The 12,959-nt window shown below is 41.5% G+C and overlaps 1 protein-coding gene across 1 annotated transcript; it reads right to left on the reverse strand.

Moving 5' to 3' along the window:
- Nucleotides 1-3,722: 3,722 nt before the first annotated feature.
- Nucleotides 3,723-11,735, reverse strand: LOC125229352. Its single transcript, XM_048134172.1, has 4 exons — nt 11,003-11,735; nt 9,473-9,535; nt 8,303-8,338; nt 3,723-8,115 (listed from the first exon to the last, which is right to left on the reverse strand). The coding sequence occupies exons 1-4, from the start codon at nt 11,733-11,735 to the stop codon at nt 6,686-6,688; spliced, it is 2,262 nt and encodes a 753-aa protein (XP_047990129.1). The 3' UTR covers nt 3,723-6,685.
- Between the last annotated feature and the right edge of the window lie 1,224 nt (nt 11,736-12,959).

Genomic DNA, 12,959 nt, shown 5'->3' on the forward strand with positions numbered 1-12,959 from the left:
AAGCTTGACAAACTTTGACTTCAAAACATATGCTTAACAAACATAACTAAATAAATGTCACTGTTCTGAACTGATGATGATGAAAATGCATGCTTTTCTTACAAAAATACCAAAGTCACTATGAGTGTGCCGTTCAGGTTTGAGGAGTTTGGTTCTGGCCATCATCAGCAGTTCCACTGCACCAAATGTCACTGTTCTGGACGAAAGTGCATGCTGTTCTTATAAAAATACCAAAGTCACTATAAGTATGCCGTTCAGATTTGAGGAGTTCGGTTCTGACCATCATCAGAAATTCCACTGCACCAAATGTCACTGTTCTGGATGAAAGTGCATGCTGTTCTTATAAAAATGGCAAAGTCACTATAAGCGTGCCGTTCAGATTTGAGGAGTTTGGTTCTGGCCATCATCAGCAGTTCCACTGCACCAAATGTCACTGTTCTGAACGAAAGTGCATGATGTTCTTATAAAAATACCAAAGTCACTATAAGCGTGCCGTTCAGATTTGAGGAGTTCGGTTCTGACCATCATCAGAAATTCCACTGCACCAAATGTCACTGTTCTGTACGAAAGTGCATGCTGTTCGTATAAAAATACCCAAGTCACTATAAGCGTGCCGTTCAGATTTGAAGAGTTCCGTTCTGGCCATCATCAGCAGTTCCACTGCACCAAATGTCACTGTTCCGTACCTAAATGCATGCTGTTCCTTTATTATCACAAAAATCACCATATGTATGCCTTTCAGATTTGAGGAGTTCCCTCGATTTCTCCAGGATCCCATCATCAGAACTGGGTTCTGAGAAAAATGGGACCAATCTGTATGTATATACATTCAATCAAAAAAAAAATTTTCAAAATCGGTCCAGGAACGACGGAGATATCGAGGAACAAACATAAAAAATAAAAAAAATAAAACATACAGACGACTTGATAACCGTCCTTCTTGAGTAGAGATGGGTAACTACCCAGGTAAATACCCGACGGTGGGTATTTACCGGGTAAATACCCGATATTTACCTACCCGCGGGTAAATACGCGGGTATTTTCATTTTTCTTCCAAATTTGACGTTTTAAATGGTGTTTTGGGCTAAAATAGATTAATTTAAGTCAGTCTTTGTAATTGTACACATAATGTTTATTCAAATTGAGAACGAATAGGTTGCTATGAGATAAAATGTAATTTTAGTGTATCTTTCCAACTATAAAAATGGTGTAATATCATTCTCTGACACACGGAAATAATTTAAAATGCTTTTAATATAAATTATAAGTCTGATAAATTAAAACTGTAAATGAAAATATGTGAATAAAAATATTTTAAAAATCTCTTTTTGAAGCTCATAACTCATACATAGTATGTTTTATGACAAAAATGTACATAAACTTTTTTGTAGGAAATTGTGTCTACTTTAGTTCGTACATACAAAACTTTTCGATATTCATGATAGTTTCCATGAAATATGAAAAAAATACATTTTACTCCCCCTAACCCCACCATAACCCCCTCCAACCAGTACTAGGAAGTTTATCTTTATCGTATAAATACGACTATTTAATGCAATCTAAAAAGCACACGTAAAACATATTTTTTTAATTATTTTTAAAAATATACATTAAAACTTCTGTAATCTTTATTGTATATTTGACTGAACAGTTTCGTTTAGAATTGTGTATAATAATTACAACCACTAACTTAGTATTTATCTCCATTTTAACACAAATCAGCATGTGCAACATGAAATGAATCTACCCGTCAATTTGGGTAGATACGGGTAAATACCGGGTAGATAGGTATTTACCGGGTAAATACCTGGGTGGGTAGATTGGGTATTTACCCACGACCCATCTCTATTCTTGAGATATGAGGCGACGGTTAAAAACGGCCTTGAGACTTTATAAAATTCTACAGGGCAGCATAATCATAAGCCCAGTGGTTATTAACAATATGGACACTATCCCAAACTATTGTGAAGTATTTTATATTGCCAAAGGTCCAGATTTCTACCATTGTGTATTAGACAACACGTAGATTATTTTTCATCACACTCGCACACTAAATATTCAACTTCCTCCCCTTGTTGCACAATGTACTATGGGTTAGTTGTAGAGGGCAGCACCTGCTTATGTCGACTTAAGACTGTCCCTGCTGTTTCTTGCTGATTAGGACTTCACCCTAACGGCCCAGCCACGACATTGGTCTAAGCACGACAGTGGTAAGCGGCAGCCATACGAGCGCAATGTCGTGGCCGTGCCGTATAGTAGGGGGAAATTAGCTAAAATTACGGCATAATTAATGGAAGGTTTTTTTTAATTGAAATATGTACGTTATAGACCGAAGTTATTTTTCATCAACCCTCCCCACTCCTCCCTCCTCTGCGTCACCCCTCTACCCTCCCTTAAAGTGCCGAAAATGCGGTTTTTCTCGATTTCTGACAAAACTGTTGAAGATACAGAAAAAGCGCGTAGGAACGAAGTAATCCTTAATAAATTTACTACAAATCATTCATTAACACTTTGGTTCTAGCACTTATAGTTTACGCGTGATCCGTCACGAAAGTTGGTCCTTTGCTGCAATTTTCTTTAGTGAATGTTAAGTTTTCGCCCAAAATGCATACGAAATCGTCGAAATTTGTTTGATATAATATAACTAAAATATTGTAACTCATGACTAAAATAAAATTAAGGGGGAAAAATCACTACCATGGGTGGAATTTCCAATATGTCTTGGAATTCCAGTAACTATTTAAGACGTAATATTTTCACGGTAGTAGTCGCTAGGAGTACCATTGATCTATATAGTGTATCTATGACTGGGGATGAGGTTTTGGTAGCTGTTGGTAGAGCCCTGGAGTATCAATCCAGTAGCCGTGAGTTCAAGTCCCACCCATGGTAGTGATTTTTCCCCCTGAAATTCATTTTCAGTTTATAATATTTTAGTAATATCAAACAGATTTCGTAAGCAATTTGGGAGAAAACTTAACATTCACTAAAGAAAATTGCAGCAAAGGACCAACTTTCGTGATGGATCACGCAAAACCTATAAGTGTTAGAACCAAAGTGTCAATGAACGATTTGTAGTAAATTTATCAAGGATTACTTTCTTCCTACACGCTTTTTCTGTATCTACAACGGTTTTGTCAGAAATCGCGAAAAACCGCATTTTCGGCTATTTAAGGGGGTGAAGAGGGGTGAAGCAGAGGGGGGAGGGATGAGGAGGGTTGATGAAAAATAACTTCGGCCTGTAATGTACATATCCCAATAAAAAAAAAACTTCCATTAATTATGCCAACATTTTCATACATAACTTTCCAGAAGCAACGGACTAGTAAGTTAGCAACGAGAATTCTGTCCCCTTAAGCTCTACAGGTAAGTACTTGACGTAGACTCTGACGTGAAAAGGCGTGGCCATCTAAAAATCATGAAAGTTCTTCCCTCGAACGGTACTCTGCACGCTGCTTTTGCTGCTGCTGCATTTGCCGCTTTAAAACGACGTCTGTTTTCTTGAAAGTTGAAAAGGCTAGAGTCGTGTTGCTCAGAAAAATGCAATGGTTCCTGCAAAATGGCTTCCAGTAGATCTGGCACCGTGCTAGCCAGTGCGCGTCGCCGCTGAAATACATACAACAAAACGCACAGGCAAGCAATGTGTGCAAAAACATCCTCGGGCGCTCATCACCTGTCTAAGGAACCCTAATAATCTACTTCGCCCTCGAAAAATAAATATCCAAGACATTTTTTAAGTTTTTATTGAAGCACAAGATGACAAACATTGAAGCATGCATTTAATTTAATGCTTATCTACATAAGAGGGCTTAAAATTATAACATACCTAATGTATTTCGAATAATGAAAGAAACGAAGTAAAATAACAAATGTACCTAAAATAACGCCCCTGAAAATGTAAAATAAATATGATACATATAGACAATAAGAATTAAACATACAGCACAAGGTGCCTAACATTTTTTAATGTCAAATTTTAAACTACCCCTACGCTAAAATAGTGATGGATATCGTTAATTTCCTATAAATTTACAAATCTGTGTTAGTACCTATAGATATATCTATCGTATATGTGTATTTGAATCGTAATAAATTTGTTATAAAAATGCATTTTTTGTTTCCATATAGTCCTATTCCTTCACCAATATTAGAAGACTTGTCTTCTGCAACTTGAAATGTTTAAATTAAGTACGCACTACGCAGCATACGCACTGATTACAAGTGTATTAACGAATTTAATATCTATTCGCGTCCTAATCGATTAATATAATTTCATTAAAATTACAATCCACCACAAATATAAAGATGAAATAAACAACAAAATAAAAACGTCGGTCGCTCGTTGTCGCAACGCCAAAGGAATACATTTTAGAATACAATAGTTTTACAATTGTATAACAATGATAACGCGTTTCTACATTGACGATGTAAAAAAGCTAGTCCGCATCTGGAAAATCTCCAAGTATCATCCTAGATTACAATTCATATACGTTTTAATTGAAACGTTGCTAGGACCAACGAGTCAAGTGACTGGTCGGACGACCAGTTGTCGCACGAAATCCGTGTCGTACCGTGTCGCGTCGTGTCGTGTCGTGTGTTAAATCTTCTTTTTTGAGTTTCCGTGGCTGATTCGGGTGACGGGGCGCTTCGGAGGCATTTTGCACACATTGCTAGCGATATCAAACTTGTTACGCCGAAATGGAATCTACAAAGTAATTTTTACATGGATTATGAAAATTAACAGTTTTAGTATGCATTTAAAATTTTGGTTAGGAAAGTGCGAGCTACATTCCATTTCGGCATAAATACATAGTGATAAAAATAACGCTCACCGAGTACGAATGTGTAAATAACAAAATTTTCAAAGATTTATAAGTTTCGTAATACATGCAATATAGCAACATGACTAGTATTTGATGACAGTTAACAGCAAAGGGAATTTCACAATTTGAATTATTATTGACAAATGACTAAATAGTCACAAAAATACTATTTAATTTTTTAAATATCGCTTAAAACATAACATAAATATAATCCGCTCCTACATTTGGCAATCAGTTGGCTATAAAATAAAGTTCAAACTGTGTAGCACAAAATCATTTCTGAATTGAATATTGTGAATGTGTGCGTTCAAATTTGGCTAGCCATTTTTGTCAGAATGACCAAGGCTCTGAGTAAAACCACAGGTACCATAAAAGGACAAAGTCATGTTGCAATATTAACACGATGCGATAAGGGTGTCCACATGCGACATTATGGCGTGTCCACATATGTGCTCGGTGCGTATTACCTGTCCCGGGCGCTCCACTTGAGCGGCCGGGGTCCGCGCCGCGCCGCCGCCGAGGAAAGCAAACACGGGTCACCAATAAGGCACGTATATTTCAACAAGGTGTAAATATTCTATTAAAATCTTTGGCGTCATATGGTTTTTTATCGAAGCACGAAGCTAAGATAAATCTGTCTTTACGAAGACACTTGATGGAAGTAGCTGCGCAAAAACGTTCCAAATGAGAATGTTTGGGTCCACACAGCGAGGTACAGTCACCGGCATAAAGAACTAATGATTTCTGTACCTTGTCGCTTTTAATCGTTTGACAATTACGTTGACATTTCAAACAAGACGTTAATACGACAAGGTACAGAAATCATCACTTATTTATGCCGGTGATTATACATCCCGAGGCAATGTGCTCACGCAACGAACGTCCAAGTAGTCGTGCCTTGGCCGGGGCAGGATGCTTAGCTGAACAAAACGCACGCAATGCCTCTGACGAGGTACGGCCACATAGCACGTTTGACGCGCGAGGAAATTGCCTCGCGATGTGCTTCGCTGTGTGTCGACCCGGCTATTAGAAAGAACGAGTATTGTTTTTGATAAAAAGCTTAATTAGTTTGACATTATGCTTGGAACGATTTCGCGTAACTACGTGCATTTTATCTTTGCCTCTTGCGATTCGAATATAATATCTAATATGCCTTTGATATCACTATAAGCGCTTTCCGACTATGGTGTACAGAAAACTGTACTAAAGCAGAATGTACAACTTTATCAGTTTTAAAATTAAATAAAAAAGTGTTGACTGGAGATAAAACAGTACATTTTGCTTAAGAAGCCTCAATATTATTTAGCTGTAAATTTCCTTCAGGAAGAACTACATCTGTTTCTACCGCCACAGATTTAGAAATAAATAATTTGTACTTGTTTCGCATTCAACGTTCACAAGAGGTATTTCGTTGCAGTCTATTCATCAACAATCAAATTTAAAATTCAATCGGATCGAATTCACGTCTTATTTGATAAAAAATTCTAACCTTTAAATTTTCAAGATATTTTCTCCTTTCTTTTAGAACCAAAAATATTCAGATTAATATTTGAAAATCTAATATCTGCACTCTTCGAATGGCGATCGTCGACGCCAGACACCGACAGAACTGCAGTATAGCTCTGTCGCGCTAATACGCAAGAGCGATAGAGATAATAGCTACGAAACAGATATTATCGTGAGCGTTTGTGCATTTGGCTACGCACACTGTAAAGAAATATCACCATTCCGAAATCAAATCTCATAATCTACAAGTCAAAGTTTAGAAATTCTTACCAAACAAGACGTTACACCATAGTCGGAATAGTCCGCACGACCCCGAATCAGTTCCACCGAAAATATCCCGATTTCCACCTTCGGCGCTGTCAAGCCTCTCCTTTGGCGGGCTCGAAAATGTCCTCAGTTTTGGACTCTGTTGCTTCTATTCTGTTCTCCGTCTCTGTTGGTTCTCTCTCTGTGGCTTCTATTCTGTTTTCTGTCTCTTTCTGTTCTGGTGCTATTGAGAAGCTAGTGTCTACTGCGTCGTTTGCGTCATATAAGTCCGCCGCTGGAGCGTCGCTCACTGGTGCCTCTTCAAACGTTATCGTTTCTTTCGGTTCCTCCATTGGAGGTTCTCTTTCTTCAAAACTTTCTCGGGTCTCTTCTCTAACCGGTTCAGAATCTTGATGACTATCATCAAAGCTTTGAGGTTCAGGGCGTTCTTCATATTGCTTTGTCTCTATTTCTACTGGTTCCCTCCCCTTAAAATCTTCCTTCTCTATTGTACTCTCAGTTTCCATCGGCGCACTCTCTCTTTCTGGTTCTCTAGCTTCTTCACGATCCTGACTAGAACGAGCGTCCATTTGTTCAGGTTGATTAATGCTAACCTCTTTAGGTGCTTCTGTGCTCTCTCTAGGTACTTCTGTGAACTCTTTAGGTGCTTCTGAGACCTCTTTAGGTACTTCTGAGCTTTCTTTAGAGGCCTCCGCGGCCTCCGTTGAAGTTTCACCTTCCTTGGCTTCCTCGGCGGCGCCCCACCTAGATTTCCTATCTTTCTGTCTGTCGGCGCGCGAGCGCTCCTCCCTCTTGGGCCGGTCACGGTCACTCTTGTCACGGTCATTCTTGTCACGGTCACTCTTGTCACGGTCACTCTTGTCGCGGTCACTGCGGTCACGGTCACTACGGTCCCGGTCGCGATCGTTCCTATCGTCAAAGTTCTTCCTGCGGTCGTTCCTGTTCCGGTCGAACCGGTCCTCGTGCTCCTTGTCGCGGAAGCGGTCGCGGCGGCGGTCGTCCCAGTCGTTCCGGCGCTCGTTCCAGTCGCGGTCGCCGCGCTCGCGGTCCCCGTTCCAGCCTCGATCGTTGAACTCTCGGTCCTCGAAGCGTCGGTTGTTGAAGAATTCCGGCGGGCCGTCGAAGGGTCGGTCGCCCTCGAACGGGCCGTCGAACGGGCGCGGGCCGTCAAACGGGCGCGGACCGTCGAAGGGCGGCCTCGGGCCGTCGAAGGGAGGCCGGTTGCCGTCGAAGGGCGGGCGCGGACCGTCGAACGGAGGACGGGGACCGTCGAACCTGGGGCCGTCGAACGGCGGGCGGGGGCCGTCGAACGGGGGCCGGGCGCCGTCGAACGGGGGTCTCGGGCCGTCGAAGGGCGGGCGGGCGGGGCCGTCGAAGGGCATGCGGCTGAAGGGCGGGCGCTCGAAGCGCGGCCCGGGGCCGGGGCCGGGGAAGCCGGGCGGCGGCCCCATGCCGTTGAAGCGCGGCCCGAACGGAGGACCACCCCCCGGAGGACCTCCGGGGCCTTGCTCCATCCACGGACCTGGAAAGTTAAGTGTCATTGTGAGGAAGACGGTGAGCGTGTGAAGCCGATAGGTAATCAGTAGTAACAAACTGCACAAAATAACTTTCACCGATGCATTATTTCCAATTCGGTCAAAGGAAAAGAATTACAATGGGACCTAGAGAGCGACCGGACCGAAATAAAATGTATTCAAGCTAAATCATACCTCGGACGGGTTGGCGGGGCCCTCGCATTCTCGGATCTGAAAACCATTAAGCGACCGTTACTCTTAGGCTCTACGGGTATTCGAGTGAAAGAAATAAATATAGAATCAACCACCGACAAAGCAGACGGAATAAACTTCAGATGAAAAATATTTTAAACTGGTGTAGACTGATCGCTGACGCAATTTTCAACGACCACCCTCGATTGCATTAAATCATTTTAAGTTTAACAGAAACTCGATAATCAAGTATTTGTGTATGAATATTTAATATATTATTGTGACTTAGTTAAAGAACTAGGTGCGTTTTCTTACTGTGAATTAGTAAAGCCTCACACGTGCTTTGGCCCCATCCCAGTGAGATGTGCAACATGTACCATTTCTGTGATTGTGTTAGGTCAGTATACCTGACTGAGATAATATATAGACATGACTCCCAGGAGCTAGGAGAAATCGAAATTATGTTAAATTCTTAGAAATAATTTGGGAGAGCTCTACATGTAGTAAATCGGTCGTGGCACCAAAGTGTAACACCTCATTTTCAGGAATAGTTTAAAAGGTATAAAGGACACATTCTCTAAAAAGTTTATACTTTTGTTTATTTAATGAAATTAATTAGTTAATGAAAATAAACAGATTTACGAAGTCCCATTTATTTTATCACAAGTATCACATTTTTCAAAAGGAACAGAACAGACCACGCTAAGAAATTTTGAAGTCTTTTTCGAGATTCTTCTGAAATCTTCTCGAGGCTGAGGCATAGGGTTAGAGCCGGCGTAGCTTTATTTGACGTTCATATGCGCATTGTAATATGCCTACTTGAAAAATAAATATTTCATTTTCATTTTTTTTTTTTCATTTTCATTTGGCGTTTTAAGAATACACCTATAACTTTTATGGAGATGTCACCTATCACCGTGATTGGAAAATATTAAATATATAAAAGCGAACATTATGCCCGCAGGTAGCTTCTAAGAAAACAGTGTATCTAATATTGCAGTGTATTTGTGAGTGAGCGTGTTTTGTGTGAAAATGCTTGTAGGTGAGGCGTTTTGAGGCGAGTATCCTGGTCACGGCACCAAAATGTATTTGTAGGTACCCTACGTACCCGTTGAAATTGTTAATTATAAATGTATTCATTTAATCAGGGAATGTGTGTGCGTGTGTGTTTACCGAGCCTGCCGGGCGGCGCGTGCGGTCCCGCGGCGCGGCGCCAGTCGTCGGCCGCGGCGCCCTCTGCGCACACGATATTCGTGTTACGTACTATTCACATCAAACAGGTCGGAGCGCGTAGTCAAGGGAATATAAAACTTTTTACTTTTAGTGATACGCGCAAAGAACCTGTTCTTTGAAGTTTTACATTAAGGACGGATTTTTGTTTGTAAAATATGATTGCTAAAATCGAAAAACCAGCATTTTGCAATCTGTACTGAAAAACGTCGTACGATACAAGTCCATGTACGGGCCAGTTAGTCCGTACACTTGCTTGAGATGGTTGAGTGCGTTGAGAGATGATGAAGAGATGGAGTTATGTTATACTGGTTTATTTCACCTTAAAATGGTTACACTAGGCAACTTAATTGGCAGTTCCTTTAGTTGATGATTATCGTAAGAGAGCTAGGTACGCACTAAATTTACCTTTACTTAAAATAATAAATTACGGCTCGGCCTTAAGTAGGTTGCAGCGTAAACGGAAAAATGTGCAGTTGCTAGACTGTACATGCTGGCAACCCCAAAAGAGAGAGAAAAAGTTAAGATAAATTTCAACAAGAGGAAAAGCCATTACAAATAAATCAAGAAATCCAATTAATCAAAGTCGAATGACACGTTGTCCTTGGTTGCGAGGCGACGGCTCGGGCGTGGCGCGAGGTGGCTCGCTGGTCTCGCACCGGTTTGTGGTTGTGGCTGGCTTTTCTCTTCTGGCATCGGTTGAAGTTCGATATCCTCGTAGTGTGGCCTTACTGATTGTAGTGAGCATTGTTTGCGCTTCTTTAGCTTGCACAGATCGGGATAGCATCTTCCCACTCCCCAAAAGACAGCAGCAGATATGACAGCAGCCAGCAAGACATAGCTGATAGTATATTGATGAATATCGTGGGTAGTTAAAGTTGTTTGGAAACCTTGTTCCTTGTTCTTCTGGAACTGTATTCTATTATCCACTTCTTCTACATCGGTGTCCTTGTGTTTACGTTCAGTATGGTAAAGATGTGGTATGTTGTGGTAGGTCAGATTTGCAATCCGATTAATGGATGATGTTACTGAGGGCACGTTTATCTCATAGTCCATCTTCATCTTGCTGTTGTATTGGTTTAGTGAATGTATAGTTAGGTATTTAGATTGCAGTATGCAACCTTGTGCTAAAGTGACTATCCCGGATGACGTCATAGTGTGTGACGTCACATCTTGTTCACATATGGCTCGTAGCGTGCAGGTATCGCAGCAAATGGCAAGCCAAGCGTTTGGTGAGTGCAACTCGATCCAGGCGTTCTGACATGACGTATGCGCTACGTCACATGGTGTACTCGTGCGATGACTTATTAGTTTTGCTTCGCATGGAATGTTTTCATTGTGAAGGTTAAACACTGGCAAGTTTTTGTTGCATATGAAAGTTTCTAGTTTCAACTGTACGCATTCTTGAAGGTCCTCTTCTTTAAAGAGATATGTAGGTATTTTTCTGCAGGTTAACGGCTATATAACGGGCACTTGTTTGCACGATGACAGTGTCTTGAGTTGTTTTGATGGGCAGCGGTATAGCACGATGTAACGTATAGTCTTCATCTGAAATTAGAGGAATGTGAAGTTCGAAGAAGAAATAAGTGTCGGTGACTCGAGCTTTAACGTACAGTAGTTTGTAGAGGTCCTTGATGTCTTCTCGTATGTTGTGAACAGGTAAAGATATGGTTCTTGGCAGCTTGCCAGCGATAATGTTCATTTGCTCGATTAGGCTGACCGGCGTCACAAGGTGGACGTCGATATGGCCCTTGTAGACATCAGTTAGGGTGTTGAATAGCATTTCCTGCATGTTCTTTAGATTGTTGATGAGTAGGTAGGCTGATAGTGAAGCCGAATTAAAGTAGCTCGTGGCCATGGCGATTTCCACTGCTGACTCAATTTTTGCTATGTTGATATTCGTTTCGTTCATGAAGGTCTCTATAACGTTGAATTGTTGTTGGATGTTAACTTCATTTTTCTTTAGCACCTTGTTTTCTAGTTCGACGATAGTTGTTTGATTCTTGATGAGTTCGAGTAGGTAGTTTTCATTGTCATGTACGGCTTCTATGTCGTTTTTGTATTTTTCGGCAAAACGTTGATCCAGGATTCCGAATAAACTATTAGCTAAGTACCCAACCCCGTCGGCTAGTCCTCGTTTCTTCCTGTCGGTTAGATGCTTGTGAGGGGCGAGCAGCATAGAGTTGTAGTATTGCAGGAGATCCATTTCGTGGTACAGTTGGTTGAGAGTAGTTTTGCAATATCTTGGGTCCGTCTTCGCACACCAGTCTTCCACCCCATGTAGGTATGTTTCAATGCGACGAACTCCTTCCCAATAGTTAGTTAGGTTGTAATACATAAGTAATGTCCATTTATTATGTATTACTTGTACCTTGCCGATTGTATCATAATATATCGGTCGCTCGGGTTCAAGGTTCGTAATATGTCCGACGTCGACGCGCTGGCGGCGTGCGACCCTGATATAGCGCACATGGTTATAAAAGTTGTAAACAATGTTACGAAGGATAGCTTGGCGGTTTTATTTCTTCTAGGATATCTTGTAGATTTCTTAGTGTTGCCTCGTTCAGATTCGTTGTTTTCCAATGATTGCTCAGTGTGGCTTGTCGATGGCTTGTCCTCGAGTTCAGCCCTTGGTTTCATCGGCAAGGGTGAAAGTTTGACAACAGGACGCTTGAAAGTCCCGTTTTGAGTTTGTATAGTTGTTACGCGAGTTAGGCCGTCGCGCCCAGGGTGAACCTCTACGACGCGGCCGAGTGCCCATTTTGCCGGAGGTAAATTGTCCTCCTTTACAAGAACAATGTCATCCTTTTCAATATTTTGAGTTGGTTTGTTCCATTTGCTTCGACGCTGAAGTTGAGTTAGATAATCATATGACCAAGCTTTCCAGAATCGTTGCGTCATATGTTGAATAAGCTGCCATCTGCGGCGCAGATCGATGTGTTTGGTGTCACTGTAATCCGAGTGCGGCAGTGACAACGTAGCTGACCCGGTCAAAAAATGTCCTGGAGTTAGACAGTTATAGTATTCATCGATGTCTTCTGTAAGAGGACAAAGCGGTCTTGAGTTTAGGCAAGCTTCTATCTTCGCCAGCAGAGAGATAAACTCTTCGAATGTAAGTTTCTGCTCCCCAAGGACTCTTTTTAGGTGATATTTCAAGGATTTCACGGCGGCCTCCCAAATTCCCCCACCACTAGGCCATGCGGGAGCATTGAAGTGCCATTCCACTTCCAGTTTTCCAATTTCATCAAAAAAGCTTGAGTTTGACAGTGTTTGCTTGAATTGTTCAAATTCTTGACGTATAATCTTCGATGCGCCGATAAAGTTGGTGCCGCAGTCAGAGTAAACATGTTTAGGCGTGCCTCGGCGGGCACATAATCTCTCAAAAGCAGCCAAAAATGTTTCAGCGCTCATGTCCGAAGTAAGTTCTATG

The sequence above is a fragment of the Leguminivora glycinivorella genome, chromosome 9 (assembly GCF_023078275.1).
Source record: "Leguminivora glycinivorella isolate SPB_JAAS2020 chromosome 9, LegGlyc_1.1, whole genome shotgun sequence".
NCBI classification, from domain to species: Eukaryota; Metazoa; Arthropoda; class Insecta; order Lepidoptera; family Tortricidae; genus Leguminivora; species Leguminivora glycinivorella.